The following is a 27,591-nucleotide window of genomic DNA, read 5'->3' as shown; positions in this document are numbered from 1 at the left end:
CACTTTCCCTTGTCACTTAGAATTCTTATTATAACTCTTAATTTTGCACTCACAAGCCATTCCATCCAATTCACTGATCATCTTTATTTTTGTTGTCCAAACATCATCCAGTGTTTCAATTTATTTTCAGTAATGATGTGCCCATTAATAAAGATGTTTACTAAACCTAGGCCTAATGTTAATCCCCAATTAGCTGAATAGGCACCTTCCCCAGATTCAATATAATGCCATTCATTGCTATCCTTCACTTATACACTTTCAGACAACTCAGTCCCTGCAAGAGTGCTTAGATCCAATTTGGCCAATTTTGAGAATTGGATTTCATACAACTATCAAATACTTCACTAAAATCCAAATATATTACATCTATCACAATCTACATCTTTGGATTCCAGCCATACACCCTTTGGAGTCAATATCAAAACTTCCAATGATTTCAAATGAAGCAGAATTGTATCTTAAATCCATGTGCACACAGAATACACAGGTAATCAAGTTAGTGTTATCAAGATTCCTTATTCTCTAGCAGTTGTGCCATTTTTCTCTAAATATTTGTAGAATTATTTTACAAGAGATTGAAGTTGGATTTACGAATAACAGTCAGGATCATTCTTCATTTGGTTTTCAAAGATTGCAATCACATATATCAGGGATCGGCAACTGTTGGCACACAGCCTGCCAGGCTAAGCCCCTGGCGCACCGGGCTGGTTTATTTACCTGCCGTGCCTGCAGGTTTGGCCGATTGCAGCTCCCACTGGCCATGGTTCGCCACTCCAAGCCAATGGGGGCTGCGGGAAGTGGTGCAGGCCGAGGGATGTGCTGGTCAAGGGATGAGAGGCCAACCCTGCGGACACAGCAGGTAAACAAACCAGCCTGGCCCGCCAGGGGGCTTACCTTGGTGGGCCGCATGCCAAAGGTTGCCGATCCCTGACATATATGGTATCTTTCCATTTCTTCCCAGCTATCCATGATTTCTCAAAAGCAACTGTAAGATTTATCTTAAGTTTTTATGTTTTGGGTCTGTTTTATTCCAATGTGCACAAAAATGTAAATTACGAAGTTTCATGCCAACCCTGTGCCTCTTCATAGATTGTTCACAAACTAGTATGAGGTCAATCTCTCCGCATTGGTTTTATCATCCTACCTGCTGTGGTTATGGTGTAGGAAAAAAGTTACTAAAAGGGAATGGGGTCAGTTATACCCCTCAATGTCAGTCAATGTGGAAAATGAAAGTACTACTTTCCAAGGTCTTTGGGGGTCTCTTGGACACCAAACATACAAAAATTAAAATAAAACATGATAGGCAAACCACTGCCTCTTCTTTCTTTAAGTATTCTCAAACTATGATGAAGACAACCTGCCAGTGTTGGTTTTGTGTGCAGCCTTTCATGTAGTTGAAGACCACTATCACATCCCTCCTTTATCTCCTCTTTCCCAAAGTAAACATACCCAGTTTCTTCAACCTTTGCTCATATCGCTTGCATTCCATCCCTTTGATCATCTTTGTCACTTGCCTCTGGATGCTTTCCAGTTTCTCCACAACCTTTCTATACATTGGTTACCAATATTGGACACAGTAGTGCAACTGAGGCCTAACCAGTGCTGAATAGAGCAGTACTATCACCTCCCATGACTTGCATGCTATGCCTCTGTTAATGTAACCTAAAATTGAATTTATTTATTTTTGCAACAGCATTGCACCACAACTCTTAGATCCTTCTCAACAGTGCTGCTGCCAAGCCAGCTATCCCCCATTCTGTATTTGTGCCTTTGGTTTTTCTTCCCCAAGTGTTCCACCTTACATTGGTCTTTGTTGAACTTAATTTTGTTGTCTATAGCCCAGTTCTCCAATTTATCAAGATCCCTCTGAATTTTAGCTCTATTCTCCAAAATATTGGCAACTCGAACGTATTGGCAACTTGATCAGTATGCTTTCGATATTTATATCCAGGTCATTAATAAAGATGTTAAACAAAACTGGACCCAGAACAAATCTCTTTGGAACCCCACATGAGACCTCTCTCCAATTCAACATCATTCCGTTAATAGTTACTCTTTGTTTGTGATCATTTAACCAATTACGTATCCACTTAATGGTAGTTCTGCCGAGCCCGCATTTCTCCAGCTTACTTATCAGAATGTTGTGTGGGACTCTGTCAAAAGCCTTGCTGAAGTCCAGGTATATCATGTCTACCACGTTCCCCCTACCCACCAATCAGTTACCCTGTCAAAGAAGGAAATGAAGCGGGTTTGGCATGATTTGTTCCTGGTAAATCCATTCTGGCTGCTAGTGATTACCCCTTCATCCTCCTGGTATTCACAAATTGAATGTTTTATACATGACTCTAGTGGCTTCCCAGATACCAAAGTCAGGCTCAGGAGTTCCCCAGTTCCTCCTTTCCCCCTTTTTTAAAAGATGGGTACAACGTTAGCCCTTCTCCCATCTTCCGGGATCTCTCCTATCATCTGTAAGTTTGCAAATATTATTGCCAGTGGCTCCAAGATTTCTTCAGCTAACTCGTTGGATTGCTTTTATTTTGAGGCAGCAGTTATGATATATTATATGAATCTTTCAGCATAGTTTTTATCATCATACTTTCTGTGGTTTTTCTTTTTTAAAAAAAAATTACCAAAAGAGAGACCCCAGTTAACAGTTGCCTTGAGTATCATCACAATTGTCCAGCAAATTGAGTTTCTTTGAAGATAACAGTGCCAAAATGATTTTCTGGGAAGCCTACACTTGCTAAGAAGAGTTTCTGGGGAAGCTACAACTGTCCTATGCATTTTCTGGCAAGCCCACACTTAACAAATGCTGTTGCTGAGCAAAGACTCACTGTTGAGGAAAAAAAGAAGTGCTGAGTGTAAAAAATCTGTATATTCAGAATATATGTCATCTATTTGCTCCATTTGTTCAAAGCAATAGACCATTTACTGCCACTTTGTTGTGTTTGTGCCTTTTATATTGCTATTTGTTTTCATTGTCTAAACATGGGGCCAGTTAGACCCCGACACCTGTACAGTTGTAGCTATTTTTAAAATGTGTTTGATTCTGGGGTCAGTTAGCCTCCCAGCACAAGCACTGGTTTTGAATATAGGAAAATGTTTAACTTGCTTATAGTTTTATAGTTCAGTGATTACAAAAGTCATTTTTAAATGCATCCCATGTGTCTTGTGCCGCCCCCCCCCCCCATTTTAACATACTTGGGGTCTCCAAGACCCCAATATGGAAATAGTTGGATGATTTTTGGTCCAATACAAGGGTTAAGGCTGTGTCCATACTACAGACTTGTGCAGACATGGCTCAAGTAATCACTTTCATATTTGGGAATGCATATCACTTGGATCATTTGCTTTGTATTATGTTATCTAAATATTTTCTTACTGTATTCTGAACAAATTTTTGTTTTAACCTACTAATCATGTTAAAACTTCTTGTCTTTGTTTTTCTCACTAAAGACAAAACTAAAACATTCAGTACCTCAGCCATTTTAAGTCATCTTTCACTTCCTTCCCTTTATCAGAAATTAACAAGTATACTTTATTTTTAATTTTATTTGCTCCTGGATATTATTTGAAAGACCCCCCTAAGCTTTGTAAGAACTACCCATAGTTCTTCCCAGTAAGCGCTCACAGTATTTTTGTTTGCTTGTTTCCTGCCATTTACTATTATCAATATAGGATTTTTTATTTAACACCTAAGGGTACAAGAAATCCCTCATTCAAACTGGCTAGAATTTGAGACCCTTACCCACTGCTCCATTAGCCATTCCATTGAGGTTAATGGGAGTTTCATGGAGTTAGGTGCTATTCAACATGAGGAAGGGTATAGAATTAGTCCATACTTCATAGTGATCATTCCTTGCATTCTTCCTTCCTTAATTATAGACTCTTTTTAGGATTTCCCAGAGTTCTTCTAACCTGGTAGATTTCTACACTTTCTGCCTATGCACTTCATTCACTAGATTTCTTTATTCCCATTAATCTGTTCTCCGAAAATGTAATATAATTGTACTACTGTATTTCCTAGAATGTATTCCTCTTTTCAGGTGAGTGTTAAACAATTCAAGCTGTTCATGTTCACTGGTCCCAACCTTCCCTATTTCTCTCTGTTTCAATCAGTTCCTCCCTACTGGTAAAAAGTAATGGTGGGTTCAATGCTTCCCCCCTCATACAGAGGTGGAAGAGAGAAAAATAAGGTGGTCATGGCATGGGAAGCAGCTCCCTGAAAGGATGCTTCCACCGCTTGCCCATTCCCATGCAGCTATAGACAACTTGTGCTACTGTTCCATGGCTCAGAAGTGGAGGCACTCCAAAGGCTGAAGAGTGATTCTGGGAACAGCTGCTCTTCAAGGCATGTCTCTCTTAGGAACTAATAGGCACACAAGAAGATATCTGCATGGAACTTAATGTTGTTTCTAGGAGAATTTTTCTTCCACTTCGATGCATTTTATTTCCTGCTCAGATGCGAAAAGCTATTAGCAGCACAACATTTCACACAGTTATGCTACCATTTGGGAAAAGACAACAAGGTGACACCATAAAGGGTCAACATCCATATGGTAGATGCTTCCTCTCCATCCAGATCCCTGGGATTTGCACGGTTTGGAGGCTGTGGCCCCTGCTTCCTCCAATCCTTTCAAAGGGGCATTTGTCAGAAGCTCTGCAAGTTAATTGGCCCTCTGTCTACTCTTACTGGTTTAGCGGGGTTATTAACAGAATTTAAAAATAAGTGGTAAGTTTTTAAATCTAAAGTGTATTTACCTTTTCAAAGTAGATACAATATATAGTTAGAACCACACAGACAGGCAGGCTTAGTGGAAGCTTCATTGGAACTATATGTGCTTCTACTTGCTTTGAATTTGGCCCTCTCTACAATTCTATTCATATATATCTATGTTTCTTTAAACAAATTCTACAATTACATCCCATGTGTAAACATACTGAAGTCAATGGATTTAAACCAGGGATGAATCTGGCTTATTGTGGTAAAATACATTGCAGTTTGCTGAAGGCGCCAGATGTACCCCTCCTTTGTGTCACCTTACTCATGAATTCAGGCACAGAGTCTCCAACAGATGCTTCTGATTTTAGGGAAATTGAAAGTCATATATTTTTCCTACTTTCTATGGGCAAATGTTGAGATCTGAAAACCTATCACTAGATACCAGCAGTAGCTGTGTTTGTGAAATGTGAAGCACAGACCTTAACTGCAGCATTAAGTCACTAAGCTGTCGTGTTTGTCTTTTGAGACTTAATTTAATCAAAACCCCAAACAGTGCACAGCATGAGAAATTACCTCCTGCAACCATTTCATTGTTGCTCATGTAATATCACAGTATTTACTATTTCAAGATCACATATCGTACACTGTAATATTATAGTCAGCAAAAGGAAACAATGTAAAAAAGTGATATGCAGCCTCAGGCTGTCTGGCTGAAATCTTCATTGAATTGTGTACATGAGGCTTATATGGTTAAATGGGTATATTTAGAATAAATATCGTCCTCACTACTGACCTCTCCAGCTCATAGCCCACATGCAAGTCATGTTAACAATCAAGCCAAATTATCCATTTTTTTAGATTCATTAACTGAATTTTTACCAGCATCAGTTCCTCCAATGTAATAACCTGTAACAGCTGCATGTATGTGCTCTCCCCCCCCCCCCCCCGCACTGTTCCTCAGATGTTCTTGTCAACTACTGGAAATGGCCCACCTTGATTATCACGACAAAAGGACACACACACCCCGCTCTCCTGCTGGTAATAGCTCACCTTAAGTGATCACTCTGGTTACAGTGTGTATGGTAACACCCATTGTTTCATGTTCTCTATGTATATAAATCTCCCCATTGTATTTTCCACTGAATGCATCCAATGAAGTGAGCTGTAGCTCATGAAAGCTTATGCTCAAATAAATTTGTTAGTCTCTAAGGTGCCACAAGTCCTCCTTTTCTTTTTGCGAATACAGACTAACATGGCTGCTACTCTGAAACAAGAAAAATCACTTTCTATTTCTTATGCCATATAACCTACGTACTTTATTCAGCTCAGGCTCATAGCTATAGATGTTGTATATTGTCAGCTTGATGTACAAAGGTCTTTAACAGCTACCATTTTTTACATAAAGTTAAGGACACATCTCAGTGTGTTAAGAAGAAAATAGGCTTTCAGCTGAAGTGACAGAAAAGAGGAAGATGACTAAAATATTGGCATGTTAGTTCTGCCTTGCATTTTTTGCATTTGGAATTGTTACTGGGGAACGAAATGTAGACAAAATGAGCTAAAGAAGGAGCTAAAGAAACCCCTCAAAACACTGAACACATATTCCTAGGTCTTTTCCTCTGACACACCAGTGCTTCCTGGCCATCCCTGGAGGAAGTACTACAATTCAGGCTTAGGGAAGAAACAGAATAACAGCAAAAGCCCTGAGAGGAAAGGGCTAACATTCTTTTTAAAAATAATTAATTGCATTCCATTGATACCAAATTGTGTTCATTTGGTTTTAACTTCATAGCTTCCAAGGGAAGATCTCACACCCACAGTGGCCTCTAAGCAAATTCTGACCCATATTTTGTCATGAAGTCCATGCTGGTGGACCCGAGTCCACACAGAGCCCATTCCAGGATCAGAGACTCCAGTTCTTCCCATTCCATTTAACTGTCATTCGCCCAAATCACAATGCATGCCTACCCTATAAAATCTAATTGAAAAATTGAAACTATTTAAAAGTTTTTTAAAAATTGTTCTATAGAGTTTAAAAGTCTATGTAAAAAAACCTGTAATTTCTATTGTTTTCCAGAGTCATTTAAACAAAATTATGATGGAGCAATCCACCACTGATGTGGAGAAATCTTAAGGGGAGAGCTATTAAAGGACTAATACAGACAAGTATTCCCATTACATTAAAACACTTTATTGGAAACGAGTGTGAAGTCTCAAAGGGTAAAATATTGCAGGAGAATCCAATGGCAAGGTGCATGAAAATCTGGTTTCCTCCTTTTGCATACTCTTATATTACAAAAGTACAGATGTGGGCACTCTGCTTTCACGGTCTTTTTTAAAAAAAATTCTCGTTTTTCTCAGGATGCAGGGGATGCCAGCAATAATGGATGCCATCTTTTATCAACTTTGTAAATTAGATGAAAGCAAACAATATGCATTTTAAAATGGCTAAAAGTAAATGTAAGAAAAAAGGAATATAAGTATATTTACAAGATGTGGGGCTCAAACCTGGGAAGCAGTGAGTCTGAAAAATATTGGGGGTCAGATGAAGAACCAGCTGAATGTGAGCTCCCAGTGCAATGCTTTTGGCCAAAAGAGTTAATGCAATCTTTGGATGCAAGAACAGGAGAATTTCAAGTAGGACTAGATAGGTTATTTTATCTCTGTATTTGGCACTGGTGTGACCACTGCTGGAATACTATGTCCAGTTCTAGTATACAGAATTCAAGAAGTATCTTGATAAATTGGAGAGGGTTTAGAGAAAAGTCATGAGACTGATTCAAGGCTTAGAAAATAAGACTCAATTTATTCAGTTTAACCAGAAGAAGGTTAAGGGTGACTTGACTTGATTACAGACTACAAGTATCTGTATGGGGAACAAATAATCAATAATGGGCTCTTCAGTCCAGCAGAGAAAAGCATATGATCCAATAATATGCAAGCTGAAGGGAGACAAATGCAGACTGGAAATAGGATGTAAATTTAACAGTGAGAGTAATTAACCATTGGAACAACTTTCCAAGGGTCATGGGGGACTGTCCATCTCCGGCAATCTTTAAATCAAGATTGGAAGTTTTTTTCTTAAAGCTATGATCTAAGAATTATTTTGGGGAAGTTCTTTGGCTTGTATTACACAGATAGTCAGATTAGATGATCACAAAGGTCCCTTCCTGGCTTGGAATCTATGAAATCTACGAGTGGACTTGTGAGTACAGCTGGTTTATAGCCTCACACCACATTGCATGGCGGCAGGAAGGCAGAATTGGAGATTCCCATTAAAGTTAATAGGCAAATTGCCAAATATGAGGTATTGATTTTTGTTTGGTTTGTTCCAACTCCACAGTATCATGTTTGTGTGATCACAGGTGACCTCTTACTTTCTCCTTGCCACACCAAGCTAAGGTAGAACATTGTTTATAATTATGGTAACAAAGCACACACAAAACAAACAAAAAATTATAGTGAAAGAGACCAGAATGGAATGATGAAAGGGATTGATTGGCTGAAGCCAAGGAAGTTGGAGACAAAGGCCTATGAAGCTGGACTTCAGCATTAGACTTCATATCAGTTCAGGTCACTCTATACCTCTAGCAAAACTGGATCCTTGGAGAGGCCTATAATGATCTTAATGGATGGTACCTGTATTTTTCTAAGTAGAACTAATAAACTTTTACAGGGAAATTTTAAAACGATTTTTCAAAAAGTATGGGTATGTCTAACTGCACTTGGGAAGTGAGATTCCCAATATGGGTGGGCAGACTCGTGCTAGCTCAACTTAAGATAGCATAGCACAATAAAACATAGCATTGTGGGCATTGTGGCACTGGCAGCATCTCAAGTTAGCTGCCCAACCTCGGACCAGGGAGTTGGATTGGCTTGCACTCAGGCAGGTAGCCCGAGCTTCTACCAGTGCCCCAGTGTCTACGCTGCTAATTTTAGCGCATTCACTCAAACTGAGCTAGTACATTTCTGTCTACATGCGCTGGGAATTAGATGTACCCTTTACATCACAAATTCCTGATTCAGGCCCTGTTCCTATAAAAACTTACTCACATGATTAACTTTACAGACATTGAGTAGTCCCGTTGAAGTAAATATTATATCATAGTCCACTTATGAAAAAAGTCTGCATTTGAAAGTATATAGGCCACAATCCTAATAATTTCATTTAGGAAAACTGAATGAAAACATTCTTAAAATGATTTGAATTCTTGTTATAAGTTTCCTTACACAAATTCGGTTTCAAGCTTAATTGTTGATGAAAGTGATAGGGAACATCTGAACACTTCAGAAAATTAGATACTCTTCACATTTGGGGATCAGTCAGCAGTCTTTAAAAAGTCTGGGTGAAATCCTGACCCAACTGAAATCAAGAGCAAAACTCCCACTGACTTTTATGAGACAAGGATTTTATCCTATATAATCTATTATCTCTAATGTACACAAGTGTGGCCTACTTGAAAAGCATAGGCCAGCTTTAAAGGCTGAATTTAAGGTCTTCCAACTATCAGGCAAGGTGATTGAACACTAGATCAGGAGGGCTCTGAGTTACTACAGAGAATTTTTTATCAGGTGTCCAACTGCTGGGTCTTGCTCACATGCTCAGGGGTCTAAATGATTGCCATATTTGGGGTCTGGAAGGATTTTTTCCCCAGGTCAGATTGGCAGAGATCCTGGGTTGTTTTTTTTTGTGTGTGTGTCTTCCTCTGCAGCATGGGTCATTTTCAGGTTTAAAGTAGTGTAAATGGTGGATTCTCTGTAACTTGGAGTCTTTAAATCATAATTTGAGGACTTCAGTAACTCAGCCAGAGGTTATGGGTCTATTACAGGAGTGGGTGGGTGAGGTTCTGTGACCTGTAATGTGCAGGAGGTCAGACTAGATCATCATGATGGTTCTTTCTGGCCTTAAAGTCTATGAATCTAAAAGCTAGATGGCTTTTTAAAAAGCCATGCTACATTCTGGAGTCCCCCTTCAGGGAGGCTAGCCTCTGACTTTGCCCCTTCTGCCGGTGCCCCCCCCCCGCACCAGCCAGAGCCTCAAGACTCACTCTTCCCCCCCCGGCGGCTGGAGCCAAGAGCCCCCCCTTGGCCAGAGGAGTCCCAGGGCCATCTGGAGCCCTGAGCCCCCTCGTTCCGCCCCCCCATGGCCAGAGGAGCCCTGGGCCAGCCAGAGCCCTCCGAGCTGCACTGAACCTCCCCAGACCCCAAGCCGCCCTGCGGGAAAAACTCTTGTTTCTTCTCTTGTGGGAGAAGTACCAGAACTTTTGATATGCCCCATGCAGGTTCTGGGGTAGTGGACGAGGCAGTATGTGTTACTCAGCTTCCTGAGTTCCCAGGAAGCTGAATAGCAGATACCACATCTTTGGCCATCCCGGAGCCTGCATGAGGCATAATAAGCAAAAACGTACACTGCCAAACCCACAACTGGTGTCCAGTGTTCGCAGCTGTGTCAGGGCAGGCTCAGCCTTCCCTGGCCTATTATACCCACCAGCCATGTGCTACAACTAGACTGCAATTTTTAAAGCTGGGCAGTCTACAAAACCAGTCACAATGTTCATTAAGGACTTGATCCAAAGACCAGTGAAATCGATGGAAAGTCTGCCACTGATAATGCTGGGCTACAGTGCAGGCTCTAAGCTCTAGTGTTCATAGGTCTACACACAATGAAGTGTACAGTGCAGCCCTCAGGAACATTAACATTTTGTTTAACCCAAAATTGCTTATTAACCAGTTTTGTAAACCAGACTTATATACTCCTAGCTATTTCCTTCTAAAATGTGTGCTTTTCATATACATTCAAATTCATAAATATATATCTTCCATATTACAATTAAATAATATTTTACATTTTAATTATACTTTTTTTGCAAAACAAGAAAGTGCCTTATTGTATAGTGTGCATCTTGTACCTTTTTAGTGTATTTATAGAACACAAACCATGCACAGAAGACAAAAAGCACATATGGAATCCCGTAGAAATTCAAATGTATTCAAATTTTATCTCCTTGTGATTTTATGATTGCTTTGAAATGGGTTACTTTGATTACTTAACATCTGTTACCCAATAACCAAAGGCTTTATGTTTCTCAGTGTTCCAACAAAAGGATGCCCTGTGTTGTTGAATTCATCACACACCGTGCCAAACAAATTTAACAACCATGCTGGACCTACAAGACTGAACGATTGCTCTGGTTTGAAAGGTGCCTCTGCCTTCTGGGCATTTGAAACAGCCTCTTTGTTAATGGGTGGCCCAAGCTGGTTGATAGGATGCTTCATTTTTCCATAGGCAGAAAGGATTAAGTTACTAACATCTTGTCTGGTGGACAGTCAGCTGTTTTAGCCTTACACATAAGTATGATTTCCTAATGCAGAACGCATTTGTTTCAACAGCCTCAGATTTATTCAGTTACAGTATAACTATTTTTTTTCCTTTTTATGATCTCAATTCTGCAAAGATTTATGCATATCTATAACTTTACACACCATAAACTTTACTACTCACCATATGTGAACTTGAGCATGTATTCATTTTTTTTCCCAAGGATTGGGACCATGTATGTCACATTGAATGTGTATATGCATATATATCAATCACATTTGCTTTTACAATGGTTCCTCTTAAAATCAACATTTGCCAATGGTTACCAAATAATGGTGTCTGACACACATTTTTCTCCTCTAATTAGAAAAGAAACTAACTGTGGTATCCCAAATGGCAAACGCTGGCATTTCAGTGGCCATTACTGCATGCATAAGTTAATTCAAAGAATTATAAAACCAGGCAATTCTGAGTTAAAGTGAACTTAAAGAAATCCAAACATGTTAAGTTATGAAAATGCACATTTAGGACACCCAGATAAACTTAAATCTGCCCTGTAGTGACACAATATAAAGAACACATGATTCTGATCAATATCTTTTAGCGTTTTTGGTCCAAAATTATATTAAACTGATTCTTAAAGACCCATTTGATTTTTTTGTATTTTTTTTCCTTATATGGCATCACTACAGAATAAATTACTAACAGGTACTCTAAAACTCAGTTCCATTTTAATGCAGTTTTTATCTGGGACTTTCTTTTTTTTTTTAATTAAAAGTTTATACATGAACATTAACTAAAAAACTCACACTTCACTGGTATGCTCCAACTCTACTCTAAAGCAGTGCAAAGCATTCACAGCATATTGGCCAGTTAAACTGGGTTTATTATTTTAGCTTTGTTCCAACACAGCAGCACAAAATAGACTGGAAGGATATAGCCCAGTTTCCCCCAGCCTCCTGTCCTCCAAATTTCCCCCTACCTCTTGCACCTCCCTACGTTCCCAGCATGCATATTCCAAAATATCTTTCCCTTTTGTTACACACACACACACTTCCCTTACCACCCACCTATGCCTTTGAGAAGAGAAGTGTTTATGCCCATATTCTTGGTGTTACAGGAATCTGAGTTCAAATACATGTAAATTATTAACACTTGGTTAATATCACTTCTCCCCCCAGAGGCCGACCTGTACCTCCTCATTGTGGTGGAGAGGTGCAACATCTGAATGAGGGAATTGCTCATTGGAGCTATGCCATCAGCAATGAAGGCTGGTCTGAAATAGCGCCTTGGGCATTATGTGAGGTGGACAGATCCAGTGTGAACCCTGAAAATGATGGCTAGCACAAGTGGCGAAGATACAGGGCAGCAGCTGTGCCTAGCTACCCGAAATGTAGGAAGTTGCCAAGAAAGACTCAGTGGCTTGGGTCACACAGGGTAAAACCAGTACTGGCAGACCAGGAAAAGGTTTGCATTACTGCGCTTCCATCTCATCCCTGTGGAACAAGGTATTCTTTGGGACAATCATTTGCTCTTGCTTGTGATCAACATGAATAACTTAACGCTAAGCACCAGGCTTAAAGCCCCTGTCCTACTCTCAGCTGTAGATGCCCTGCTGGTGCTGTCTTCCCCTGGAGTAAACGTGATGGGTTCATGTCAAAGTCCCTCTGGGGACATGTGTCCTCTGATGTCAGCAAGCATGTCTGCAGTATATCATGACAATGTATTCAATCGTAGCTAGGATCTCTACCAATCCACCAAAATTGAAATCTGGAATGTTGTAACTATTTACAGGTGTGGTCATCAGCTCACTGCCTCACACAAAATGGACCATCTTGGCATATCAATCGCCAGCCTAATGGAAGCAAGGCTGATAGAGAATGGGTGCCATGAGATGCAAGATTATTTATTTCCGTATTCCAGAGGTCCCAACCACTTATACTGGGTAGCATTACTACTGTGAGGTGACACCAAGTCCTCCTTGATAACTTGGGATGCCTGTGTCTTCTCAACTATTTATTGCACATCTTAAAAATTATTATTATATTAGTCTATGTGCCAACAGAGGAATCAGCTGATTTAGTCAAAGTTTATTTCTACAATCAATTGGAATCGTTAGTGTGCACTGTTCCTCCACATGATAATGGCCAATGACCTGTTCAAGCCCAATCAGCAGAGAGCCAATACTGCATTCAGATTGCAGCTGCACAGGAATGGACCAAATGGCAAACGATTGCTACAGTCAACTGTTCGGCTAAGTGTTGAAAAACAAGATCACATCTAGCTCTCATCCTATTAAATCAGTCCCTCCAGCCCCCTAATTGTTTTTTTGTTGCTCTTCCACGAATTCCATTAATTTTATCCACAGCTGCTCAATTTATAAACATTAAAGGTGTGTGAACCTTTCATAATGAAACACAAACACAAAAGCTAGTCCTGGATTTCCTTACCAACATGAAACCCAGCCCTCGTTTGCTTAAAAGGGTTCACAGAAGTTCATACAAGTTTTGATGATTCCGGGTACTGTTTGAAACCAGAGTGTGAAGCAAGCAGCCACTGCCACAGTTGTTGTGGAGACTTTCGGGTGCCACAGTTGTTCAGGTGATTCCCAAAATAGTTCAGTGAATTCTGGGGAACATCATGTCTCAAAATTAAGGAAACAGCCATTGTTAAAGCAGCAGGATTCAGTGAATTAAGGGGCAAGATCTATACAGGGTCCCCCTCCAATTCCAATGATGGTAGATGGGGAAACAGATTATCCCTGTGAAGAGCGTGAGTGTACCAAGAACAGCTAACCACCACCTCACTTCAGAAAAGTGTGTTTGTGTGTGGTGGGTATTTGCAAATCATGGGCCAGCTCCCTGAGATAGAAGCAAAATGGAGAGAGAATACTTGGCCTGTTGAGGGTAAAGGTGTCCTTGGGAAGAGGGACAATGTCTCCTGAATTATTGCCTCAGGTGAAAAAAATATACAAAACTCAGCAGTTTTGTTCTTGAGTTTTTCTTGTTAATTAAAAATATATATAGTTTGATGGATTCCAGGGCACCCCCAAAAAACGTAAGAAGGTTTCTACTAACTCCTCAGCTGAATGTGGTGCATTTAGTGAGACTTTAATATATAAATTTTCAGAACAACATGGGCTCTGATAACATTCAATTTTGCATAAAAAAAACAAACAAACACTGTGAAAATCCCTTCATACCATGTAATTAACTGGTTAATGGTTGTATTAGGATACAGCATATGTGTGTGCATGTATGATTACCCTGCTTAATTTAAAAGCATACACCCTGCAATGAGCTCTGCATGGGTGCTCTGTGTGCTAAATGTGGCAGGGTCAGGGCTCTAGACAGTCATACCAGGGCAGAGATGTTCTATTATGGCCTATTAACCAGTGTCACTCAAATGAACTCTTTGGAGCCATTAAGGGTATGTCTACACAGCAAAAAACAAAACAAAACAAAACACTGCAGTGCAGTGCACCTTAGAGCCCAGGTCAATGGATTTGGGCTCATGCTACAGGACTAAAAGCAATGCAGCCGTTGAGGCTCAAGATGTATCCTGGACTCTCAGACCTGCTCACACAAGACACAGCACAATGTTTTTGCTCTTCGGTATGACAGATATTCTCTTTTATATATACTACAAAAGGTAATGCTGTGTCATATTTCAACACATAAAAATGAGGAGATTTTAAGACGTGCATGTACACCTTTTATTATTGTTAATAAAAGAGTATTAAAGTTGGAGAGATAGCCTTTGGTTTTTCACAATATAAAGTAGTTCAAGAACAAATGAAATTCAAGTGTCACTGTACATTAAAATGACAGATTACTGACAATAAAAGAAGATTTACTACCTGAACACAATGATAAAATAACACAATCAATAATCAGCCCTCTCCGGTTGAGAAGATGAGATGTTTACACTGTCACTATTTCAATAAACTCAGATAAGTCTCCTGTAACACATTCTAAAATTGTATCACTGCCAGAGTGCACAACGAGCATCATGAACGTGCATGTTTCATGGACTTTTTTGCAGACATTCCATTCCCCCTCCCGCTCCCCAATTACAGTGATTCAGGTATAAGTGGGTGGAGAAAGCAAAGTATTTGCCTGGATTTGCTGACAATACACACTCCTGGATAATGGGCTGGCTCAGGGAGAAGCATCATCCCTTTTCTTACCTCTTGGCCACCTCATGTGGGGGTGAAGTATTGAGATTATGAGGAGTCAGGATACCCCTAGCCCCAGGGTAGTCAATTATTTTTTGTCAAATTCCAAATTTCTTGGTCAAGGTATAGTCAAGGTCCAGAGAAAACAATAAAAAACCCAACAACAATAATGAGTAAATAAATTGATTTGGGCGTCCATTCAAAAGCATCTGGCAGTCCGGATTTGGACCGCAGTCCATCTTTTGACTACCCCTGCCCTAGCCCTTCCTCTGAGGTCTAATGGGTCTCTTTGCATGCTAAAAGGGCTCCTTGCTTCTAGAGATTTATACAGCTCCTCTTAAGGGGCAGGATACCATATTGGTGCCTATTCTTAACCTATCCCATGGTCACTGCTGCCTTGTGTTTTTTAGTATGTTGCTGCTGTTCACTTTCAGTGGCTGCTGGATTTTCTATTCTGCTCTGGATTCAGTTTTTTCAGGGGCCAGTATGGATTTGTTTTTCTCACTGAATGAACTGTGTATGCTCATACAGTCAGTAAAAGTGTTAAATAGCCTGAAGGGTCTGACCTTTAGGGCATGTTGCAAAGCATATCTACTATTCTGCCTGGCTTTTGGTGAGAAGGGAGCTGTGAGAAGATGGGGAGTGGTGAGGATGTTAATTTTTAAATCATAGGCATCTCTGTTTAGGGGACTGAATGAGGGAATTGTATATTGTAACAATTGCATTTCTAAATGCTGTGAAGAGCACTTACCAGAGTGTCTATCCGTAACTCTATCTGTTTCTGTTTTTAATCAAAATACATAATCTGATGCTCTCAAACAATAGCAAATATACATAATCACTAGGGTTGCGCGAAAGGTTCAGAAGAGAGTGGGAGGCGAGAATTCAAATCTGTCCAACAGACCACACTGAAATGTGGTAAAGTAAGGACAAAATCACAGAATCTCAGGGTTGGAAGGGACCTCAGGAGGTCATCTAGTCCAACCCCCTGCTCAAAGCAGGACCGATCCCCAACTAAATCATCCCAGATAGGGCTTTGTCAAGCCTGACCTTAAAAACTTCTAGGGAAGGAGATTCCACCACCTCCCTAGATAATGCATTCCAGTGTTTCACCACCCTCATAGTGAAAAAGTTTTTCCTAATATCCAACCTAAATCTCCCCCACTGCAACTTGAGACCATTACTCCTTGTTCTGTCATCTGCTACCACTGAGAACAGTCTAGAGCCATCCTCTTTGGAACCCCCTTCCAGGTAGCTGAAAGCAGCTATCAAATCCCCCCTCATTCTTCTCTTCTGAAGACTAAACATCCCCACTTCCCTCAGCCTCTCCTCATAAGTCATGTGTTCCAGTCCCCTAATCATTTTTGTTGCCCTCCGCTGGATTCTTTCCAATTTTTCCACATCCTTCTTGTTGTGTGGGGCCCAAAACTGGACACAGTACTCCAGATGAGGCCTCACCAATGTCGAATAGAGGGGAACAATCACGTCCCTCGATCTGGTGGCAATGCCCCTACTTATACATCCCAAAATGCCATTGGCCTTCTTGGCAACAACAGCACACTGTTGACTCATATCCAACTTCTCATCCACTATAACCCCTAAGTCCTTTTCTGCAGAACTGCTGCCGAGCCATTCGGTCCCTAGTCTGTAGCGGTGCATTGGATTCTTCCATCCTAAGTGCAGGACTCTGCACTTGTGCTTGTTGAACCTCATCAGATTTCTTTTGGCCCAATTCTCCAATTTGTCTAGGTCCCTCTGTATCCTATCCCTACCCTCCAGCATATCTACCACTCCTCCCAGTTTAGTGTCATCTGCAAACTTGCTGAGTGTGCAATCCACACCATCCTCCAGATCATTTATGAAGATATTGAACAAAACTGGCCCCACGACTGACCCCTGGGGCACTCCACTTGATACCAGATGCCAACTAGACATGGAGCCATTGATCACTACCCATTGAGCCCGACAATCTAGCCAGCTTTCTATCCACCTTATAGTCCATTCATTCAGCCCATACTTCTTTAACTTGCTGGCAAGAATACTGTGAGAGACCGTGTCAAAATTGGCAGGGTGGAGTTGACTAACACAAAAAGTAATGATGTTTCATTGGCCAAGATCCTGCCTTAGAGCAGTTTTATGCCTAGTTACCCAAAGCCAGATTTCCCACAAAATCGAGGGTTCCCCCTGTGTACATTGCATTGGAGCTATGAAAGTGACAACAGCAGCTCCTTTGTTACACTCATTCGCAACCACCAGCTCAAGGGTCTGCTCAGGTTCTCAAACATCAGACATCCTCATCAGCCAGAAATGTTCCCCTTTTGGCATTTGGATTCAAGAACAATTTAGAACAGCCCTCAGAATGCTGTCAGTTACACCAAGGATTGGACAAGTGCCAGCAGAGCCCCAGTACTGGGCAGCACAAAAGTAGCTTAAAGCCCCCTGTGTATGTTTGCACATATAGAATCATAGAAGTTCAGGACTGGAAGAGGGGTCATCTAGTCCAGTCCCCTGCACTCAACGCAGGACTACATAATAGCTAGACCATTCCTGACAGGTGTTTGTCTAACCTGTTCTTAAAAACCTCCAGTGATGCAGATTCCACAACCTCCCTAGGCAATTTGTTCCAGTGCTTAACCACCCTAACACGAAGTTTTCCTAATGTCCAACCTAACCTCTCTTGCTGCAATTTAAGCCCATTGCTTCTTGTCCTAGCCTCAGAGGTAACGAGAACAATTTTTCTCCCTCCTCTTTGTAACCATCTTTTATGTATTTGAAAACTGTTATCACATCCCCACTCAGTTTTCTCTTCTCCAGGCTAAAGAAACAAAATGTTTTCAATATTTCGTCATAGATCATGTTTTCTAGACCTTCAATCATTTTTGTTGCTCTTCTCTGAACTTTCTCCAATTTGTCTATATCTTTCCTGAAATGTGGTGCTCAGAACTGGACACAATACTCCAGTTGAGGCCTTATCAGCTCAGAGTACAGCTTAAGATTTACTTCTTCTGTCTCGCTTACAACACTCCTTCTAATACATCGCAGAATGATGTTTGCTTTTTCTGCAACAGTGTCACACTGTTGACTCATATTTAGCTTGTGATCCTCTATGACCCCAGATTCCTTTCTGCAGTACTCCTTCCTAAGCAGTCATTTACCATTCTGTATGTATGCAATTGATAGCTCCTTCTTAAGTGTAGTACTTTGCATTTTTCCTTTTTGAATTTCATCCTATTAACTTCCCTCCAAAGCACTTCCAACCTCTCCCAGCTTGGTATCATCTGCAAACTTTATAAGTGTACTCTCTATACCATTATCTAAATCATTGATGAAGATCTTGAGCAGACCCAGACCTGATCCCTGAGGAACCCCACTTGATATGTCTTTCCAATTTGACAGTGAACCACTGATAACTACTCCCTGGGAACAGTTTTCCAACCAGTTATGCACTCACATTATCTGTATTTCCCTAGTTTTTTTTTATGAGAAGGTCACTTGAGACAATATCAAAAGCCTTACTAAAGTCAAGATATACCACTTCTACTGCTTCCTCCTAACCACAAGACTTGTCAAAGAAAGTGATTAGCTATTTGTTCTTGACAAATCCATGCTGACTGTTACTTATCGCCTTACTATCTTCGCGTTGTTTGCAAATTGATTGCTTGATTATTTGCTCCATTATCTTTCCGGGTAATGAAGTTAAGGTGAGTGGTCTGTAATTCCCCAGGTTACCCTTATTTCCCATTTTATAGATTGGCACTATATTTGCCCTCTTGCATTCCTCTGGAATCTCTCCCATCTTCTATGAGTTTTCAAAGATAATTGCTAATGACTCAGATATCTTCTCAACTTCTTGAGTATTCTAAGATATATTTCATCAGGCCCTGATGACTTGAAGACATCTAACTTATCCAAGTAATTTTTAACTTGTTCTGTCCTTATTTTAGCCTCAGATTCTACCTCATTTTCACTGGCATTCACTATGTTAGATGTCCAGTCACTAGTAAAATAAAGGTGAAAACTGAAACAAAAAAGTGAGCCTTGCTCTTCCTCTTACTTCTAATGTATTTGAATAATGTTTTCTTATGACCCTTTATGTCTCTCGCTAGTTTAATCTTGTTTTGTGCCTTCACCTTTATAATTATGTCCCTATATGCTTGTATTGCTTGTTTATATTCATCCTTTGTAATTTGATCTAGTTTCCATTTTTTGTAGGACTCTTCTTAGAGTTTCAGATCATTGAAGATCTCCTGGTTAAACCAGAGTGGTCTCTTGCAATACTTTCTATCTTTCCTACACAGTGGAATAGTTTGCTCTTGTACCCTTAATAATGTCTCTCTGAAACACTTCCAACTCTCTCGAACAGTTTTCCACCTAAGACTTGCTTCCCATTGGATCTTACTACCAACTCCTTGAGTTTATAAAGTCTGCCTTCTTGAAATCCATTTTCTTTATTGTGCTGTTTTTCTTCCTACCATTCCTTAGAATCATGAACTCTATCATTTCATGTTGTCTTTCACCCAAGCTGCATTCTACTTTCAAATTCTCAACCAGTTCCTCCCTATATGTCATAGAAACATAGAATCATAGAATATCAGGGTTGGAAGGGTCCTCAGGAGGTCACCTAGTCCAAGCCCCTGCTCAAAGCAGGATCAATCCCCAACTAAATCATCCCAGACAGGGCTTTGTCAAGCCTGACCTTAAAAACTTCTAAGGAAGGAGATTCCACCACCTCCCTAGGTAACACATTCCAGAGTTTCACCACCCTTCTAGTGAAAAAGATTTTCCTAATATCCAATCTAAACCTCCCCCACTGCAACTTGAGACCATTACTCTTCGTTCTGTCATCCACTACCATTGAGAACAGTCTAGATCCATCCTCTTTGGAACCCTCTTTCAGGTAGTTGAAAGCAGCTATCAAATCCCCCCTCATTCTTCTCTTCTGCAGACTAAACAATCCCAGTTCCCTCAGCCTCTCCTCATAAGTCATGTGTTCCAGTCCCCTAATCATTTTTGTTGCCCTCCGTTGGACGTTTTCCAATTTTTCCACATCCTTCTTGTAGTGTGGGGCCCAAAACTGGACACAGTACTCCAGATGAGGCCTCACCAATGTTGAATAGAGGGGAACAATCACGTCCCTCAATCTGCTGGCAATGCCCCTATTTATACATCCCAAAATGCCATTGGCCTTCTTGGCAACAACAGCACACTGTTGACTCATATCCAGCTTCTTGTCCACTGTAACTCCTAGGTCCTTTTCTGCAGAACTGCTGCTGAGCCATTCAGTCCCTAGTCTGTAGCGGTGCTGGGATTCTTCTGTCCTAAGTGCAGGACTCCGCACTTGTCCTTGTTGAACCTCATCAGATTTCTTTTGGCCCAATCCTCTCATTTGTCTAGGACCCTCTGTATCCTATCCCTACCCTCCAGCGTATCTACCTCTCCTCCCAGTTTAGTGTCATCTGCAAACTTGCTGAGGGTGCAATCCACACCATCCTCCAGATCATTAATGAAGATATTGAACAAAACCGGCCCGAGGACCGACCCTTGGGGCACTCCACTTGATACCGGCTGCCAACTAGACATGGAGCCATTGATCACTACCCATTGAGCCCGATAATCTATCCAACTTTCTATCCACCTTTGTCTCCAATGCATTCCAAGAACATGTTGGATAACCTGTGCCCTGCTGTATTATTTTCCCAACAGATGTCTGGGTAGTTAAATCCCCCATCACCACCTAGCACTCCTGTGCTTGGGATGATTTTGTTAGTTGTTTTAAACAAAAGCCTCATCAACTTCTTTCTTGGTAGGTGATCTGTAGTAGACCTCTCCATGACATCATCCTTGTTTTTACCCCTTTTATCCTTACCCAGAGACTTTCAACAAATCTGCTTCCTATATCCACCTCAACCTTGGTCCAAAAGTATACAGTACATCTGTATAATACAAGGCGACACTTCCTCCCTTTGTTCCCCTGCCTATCCTTCCTGAGCAACCTGTACTCTTCTATACCAATATTCTGGTCATGTGAACTATCCCCCAACAATGTCATAGTTGTAATCACTCACTAGGATTTCTAGTTTTCCCTGCTTATTACCCATACTTGCATTAGTTTACAAACATCTACGTTACTATTTTGTTTCCCGCTCTTGTCTCTCCCTTTTCCCTGCTATGCCCATGCTCCCCCCAGATTCTGACCCTTCTCCCAGGTCTCTGTGTTTTTGACTTACACGTTTGCACCTACACACAGGCACGTACACACTCCAGTTGTGCGGAGCACTCAAACACAGCTCAGGATCTGGGCAATTATGCTGTCAGGAGGTTACATCACATCACCAGCTCAGAGGATCCAGAAGCAGACAGAGCCAATGTTTTAATCTCAGTGTTTCATAAAGCCAAGTAACTGTACATAAATGCTGTCACATCACAACAATCACCACCATCATTTTGGGGTCAGGGTTCATCAAGCACTATGGCTAAAGTCCATCCTCTTAAGAGTCACCAATTCCTAATAACCATTTAATTGCTCCCAGCCAGAACCACATCTTTGAAGGAAGCTTATTTATTTAAGAGCTTTGTTTAAATACAGGGGAAAAAAATCTCAAAGCATCACTAAACAACTGGGTGCAATTCTATGGCTGCAGTATGCAGGAAGTCAGACTACATGATCAAAACATTCCCTTCTGGCTTTAAAATCTATGATTCTGTAATCACCTTTATCCTACAGTGACATCCTAAGGCCTCCAAAGCACTATTTGCTTTCATCAAGGACATAAATTATATGCCATAATGCTTTATATTATATAATACACATTTACTCTATTGCGTATTAATTGCAAAGTACATAGTACATTCTAGCTATAAATAGCTACTGTTATTTGAAATTAAGTCTAAAATAATGCCTCAAGACACAAAGTAGTGCTACTCTGAAACTTTTAGCCACACAAAGGAATAAACCATGAGAGTACTGCTAAATGCCTGTGGTACCTTCTTTGTCATCATGATGTATGATTGCATCCTGTATCATAACAGCGAGGTTGAAATGAACTCGGTGATTCTTTCCATGTTTAAATTTTTGCACATGTCCTTCCTGTTTCTGAAAAGCTTTTTCTCTTTCATAATACGCCTTTATTTGATCACAGCGCATACGCTTCACCAACCGCTGACGCTGGCCTAAAGGGAGGGACTCCAGCAAGCACTGGTCAATTTCCATGTCATGTGTTCGAAAAACATTACATAGCTGGAAACAGCCTACAAGAAATGAAAAATAAACAAATTAAGGTCAGATAACACTGAGTTTTCAATGTTTAATGAAATTCCCACCAAACTTCTTGGGGTTCCTATTTAACTCTTTAGAAGTCTGTATTATGTAAGCAATCATCTGCTTTATGGAAACACATAATTAATTCCATAAAGTTAAAAGTATTTTTACTTTAAATGGATGCTTTAAAATGCATAAACACAAAAATTAATAGAAAGAGGTCTGAGAGTTCAAATATGTGAGACGGATAAGACATAAATAATTCAATGTAATACGAGTGGTTACCATTTGCCTACAAACAAGACAATATTATATAGTGAAATGCCAGTCTGATGTTTGTGCCTCCATCTTTGCATTTTCATCTTGCTTTGGGTTAGCAAATTCCTGTTACTCAGTGAGAAGAAAAAAAAAATATTATAACTATAGTGATTTCATTAGCATGATATGGGTACTCAGGCAAATGTCTAGCTATTAAAACCAGAAAAACCATTATAGATTCATAACAATGTGAACGAGGTTTTTTTTGCATTGTATTTAGCTCTCCAAGTGGAATCTTCTAATAAAGTTAGATAGCAGGAACTGAAGAAGAAACAAACTGAAAATGTAACTATGTTTCGGTCAGTCATTCACTATGCACTCTGAAGTAGGATTCCTTCCCCCGCTCCCCAGGGTTAAATCTGCCATTTTTACCAGACGGTAAAGTTGGGAGGGATAGTAAAGTAACCCATGCTTACCCAATGCCGCTCTCTGTCCCACTCTAGCGGCCAGCCCCCCCTAGAAGTTTGTTTGTCTGCCAGTGGCTTTGGATTAACAAGGCTTGTTTAGCTCTGGCAGCAAAGGCTCGCAGTTTTAAGTCAGTGATCCCCAAACTTTTTACCTTACACTCCCCCCTTTACTCCTGTCTGTGCCTCCTCTCCCCCAGGCCTAGGAGCAGGGCTGTGGCTCCAGGAGGGGGAGGATGTGGACAGGGGCAAGGGGGCCAAGGCTGAGGCCAGAGCCGGAGCCAGGGCTAGGAGTGGAGCTGGGTGGCACTCCCTCCCCAGTCCCTGTGAGGGCTGGCCCAGGCCCCAACCCCACCCTCCTGAATGTTCCTCTGTGCCCCCATAGGGGGGTCACGCCCCACAGTTTGGGGACTTCTGTTTTAAGTCCAGAGTTCAGTCCCTACTGCTGACAACCAGCCCAGGTGCATACTGTTACAGAAACATCAAGCATAAAAAAGTACTTTTTAGCACTCTTATTGATAAGTGTTTGCTCACATGTGTTAGCAGTCATTTCAGCTAAAACAGAATGGTATAACAGTGCTTGGCATTGAGCTGCCAAATATCAGAAAGCAAAAAGAATAAAATATAGCTGCACGAGGAGACAGTTAGGAGTGAACACCAGCTGGCAAACTGAAATCTTCATCAACATTCGAAATATTTATTGAATGTTTAAGATGGAAAGAAACTGGAAACAAAGTGGGACACAAAATTTTCAAAAGCATTACTACTCTTGTTTGCCTCAGTTTTTCACTTGCCTAACTTCAGACCCTTTGTGCTAAAAGGGTAACTTGGCCTGCAATAGAAGAAATAAGGTACAGCAGGGAAAAGAATCAGTGCTGAATATCATACTCTAATGCTAGTCAGATGAGACAAAGAATTATTGTCCCTCCACCACACATACACACTAAACATCAGAACTATTCCAGCTGGTTGATATCCCAGGGATTATGATTGGTTCTGACTGAATATAAGTTTAAGATTTTCTTGTTCTGTATTTTGTCTCTGCTTCATATAAAGAATCTATCTAATTTGGACCAGATGGTTGCTTCCATGAGGACAAGTGCAGTATCTTTTCCTATTCAGTTTCAGATCATTTTGCTGAGAGGGGTTCCAGAGGCCTCTGGGGAACTATGGAATATAACCTGTGATTTAGATCTGTGCCCTTCTTTGCTGATTAAATCTAGCAGCAAGATTCCGAGGAAGACTTCAGCAGGTATAAACTATCATAGCTTCATTGCATCACTTGAACTATGATAATTTACACCAGCCGAGGATCTACCCATCTGAGTTCGCAAGTGGCAGAGATAGTCATCTCAGTCCAAGATAAAACCTATGTTGGTTGGCTCAGGGAAAAAATTGACAGAGTGGTTTGCCTGATGGGTCTTGTTTAACCTTTGAAAGAAAGTAAGTAAATCTAGAAGTTCTCTTTGATCTCTTACTGTTTTTAGATGGCAAAGTGACAAGGGTAGACTAGAGTGGCCTCCTCTACTCCATCTCCATTTAGCAAAGAGATTGATAACTGGATGGATAATTGCAATGTCCTTGTCATTTCCAGACTAGACTACTCCAGTACAATGGGGTGTAAAAGCACGGACCATCCACAAGTGCCCTTTTGCAGCCAGGTGTGGCACTTCAAGTGTGCCCTGTATTAATTTCTCCAGTCTGGGGGAAGCAATAGGTTCACTTTACCTGCCTGGGGCAAGCAGAAGTCAACACACACTAACAAAATAGTATTTTGGAATCTTCAGGGAATTTAAGGGAAGATTTAAGACGTTTCTACTCAGTCTGTGCTAACTGTGATAACCTAGCCAAATTTGAGCAAATTTTCACAAAACCACATACCTGACACAAAAAGCCACTCTTGTCACATTTTGAGTCCCCACACCAAAGCAGGAGGGTGCAAAGCAACCAAACACAGAATCTTATAATTGGAAGTGCCAGGAAGATGTGAACTACTGTGTCAAGGTTCCTTCCCCACTCTGAATTCTAGATGTGGGGACCTGCATGAAAGACCCCCTAAGTTTATTCTTACCAGCTTAGGTTAAAAACTTCCTCAAGATACAAACTTTGCCTTGTCCTTGAACCCTATGCTGCCACCACCAAGCGTGTTAAACAAAGAACAGGGAAAGAGCCCACTTGGAGAATCTTCCCCCTCCAAATATCCCCCCCAAGCCCTACACCCCGTTTCCTGGGGAAGGCTTGATAAAAATCCTCACCAATTTGCATAGGTGAACACAGACCCAAACCCTTGGATCTTAAGAACAATGAAAAAGCTATCAGGATCTTAAAAGAAGAATTTTAATTAAAGAAAAAGTAAAAGAATCACCTTTGTAAAATCAGGATGGTAAACACATTACAGGGTAATCAGATTCAAAACATAGAGAATCCCTCTAGGCAAAACCTTAAGTTACAAAAAGACACAAAAACAGAAATATACATTCCATTCAGCACAGCTTATTTACCAGCCATTTAAACAAAAGGAACTCTAACACATTCGTAGCTAGATTACTTACTAACAAGTTCTAATACTCCAATACTACTGTTCTGTTCCTGGCAAAAGCATCAGACAGACAGACCCTTTGCCCCACCCCCTCCAGCTTTGAAAGTATCCTGTCTCCTCATTGGTCATTTTGGTCATGTGTCAGCGAGGTTATCTTAGCTTCTTAACCCTTTTCAGGTGAAAGAGTTTTGCCTCTGGTCAGGAGGTATTTTATAATTCTGTATACAGAAAGGTGGTTACCCTTCCCTTTATATTTATGACATACCGTGAGTAACTGTATGTGAGCTGGGAATCACACCCCTAGCTTGCAGTGTAGACATACCCCAAGAAGACAAGTGACATACGAAGGGCAGGGAGACAGGGAAACACTCAAATATATATAATTTTCATTTCATATATACACACACAGAGTTATTTTAACTAGAGAAAGTAAGTCAACTACTCCCACCTATCCCCCTCTACCTACCCATCATTAATTGGCTGATGTCTTTTAAGCATCACAGCAGAGAGGGGCTTTCAGAAGGGACTTGAAGCAGGGGAGTATAGGGGCCTTATAGATCAATTCACATACATTATGTAATTTGTTGCAGATCAAAAATAATCAGACAAGAAAATATCTGAAATAAAGATAAGCTACAGTTTGTTGCAGTGGTTTGATAAGGTCATCATGACTGTCGCTAGAAGATTGTACATTAATAACATGCTGACAATATTGCCTGCTATCAAATCCTTTTAGAAAAGCTTATTAGGTATGATTTATTTACTCAGATGCACTATGCCAAAGTCTCTAGAGTGCAGGATGGCTTTCAGTGTGTACCCATCATGTAAGTACTATATGTCCCTTTTGAATCTATAAGTGTGAAAAACCACCTGGAAATATGAAAGACCAACAAAAGGCCAAAATTATATTATTTTATATTTGTTAGAAACTAAAACAGGACAAAAGAAAGCCACAGTTATTCTAAAGCAATTTCAGTGGTATTCACTATTATAGAACTACTTCACTGGACATGGGACCAGTGTGATTATTATTAAGGGTGTGATTACAACTACAAAATAAGCTGTTGATATAATTGTAGCACTTTGCTCACAAAAGCCTGAGTACCAATTTTAAACACAAATTATTGGCATGATCACGTACAAACAAAAAAATTCCTGAGTAAATAGGATTGCATTGCACATTTGTCCTCAAGCACAACAGAACACGGTTTCCCACTGGTGTTTGTACCTTCTACATCCAGATTTTCACCTCATTTCACAAATTTGCTACTGTGAGCCACAGAAACAAATGCTGTCCTGATCTGGGAACAATGCTTTTTACTGCATACATAAGATAGCAAAGTGGCCTCCCCATGCCCCCTAAATAAAAACCTTTGGAATGAATTTCTGATTACAGTAACAAGAATCTAAATTTTGTTGTGACACAAGGTAAGAATGCAATATGTTGAAAACTACAAAGGCAATTGAAAACATAAGTCTCTAACTTGCAAACACTGACATGTTTATCTTTACTATTAAAGTCAGGGGGACTAGTCGCCTTAATGGGAGAAAAGTTAAGCATGTTGGTAAATGTTGGCAGGACTGGAGGCTTAAGATACAAATTGACAATAGTCTGTGTCTATATTGGAAAATGTTACAATATTTTAAGAAAGATTGTCTTTTAAACATACACCATAAGTCAGAAAAAAAGTATATACAGTCAGTAATGTCCCAGGAATGCCTGTTATTTGGAATGAATCTAAACTTAATTTTTCTAAGCAGACTTTGGGAAAAATCCAATTACCTGTGAAACATATACCCAGTGGTAAATTCAAGAAAAGGAAAAAAACCAGTAATTTTAACTTTGAGGAATC

The 27,591-nt window shown here is 40.5% G+C and overlaps 1 protein-coding gene across 5 annotated transcripts in view; it reads right to left on the bottom strand.

Annotated features, from left to right (window-relative positions):
• The window catches only part of MYO16 (myosin XVI), a 610,604-nt gene that overhangs the window by 447,158 nt on the left and 135,855 nt on the right, over positions 1-27,591 (bottom strand). For all 5 annotated transcript variants that reach the window (XM_073349543.2, XM_078853554.1, XM_073349529.2 and 2 more), the window contains exon 2: positions 22,204-22,467. In XM_073349543.2, the coding sequence (XP_073205644.1) occupies positions 22,204-22,429 (226 nt within the window). In that variant the 5' untranslated portion in view covers positions 22,430-22,467. The remainder of the gene's footprint in view (positions 1-22,203; positions 22,468-27,591) is intronic.

This window comes from Lepidochelys kempii, chromosome 1, assembly GCF_965140285.1.
Source record: "Lepidochelys kempii isolate rLepKem1 chromosome 1, rLepKem1.hap1, whole genome shotgun sequence".
NCBI lineage: Eukaryota > Metazoa > Chordata > Testudines > Cheloniidae > Lepidochelys > Lepidochelys kempii.
This window is presented reverse-complemented; position numbering and strand designations above follow the sequence as displayed.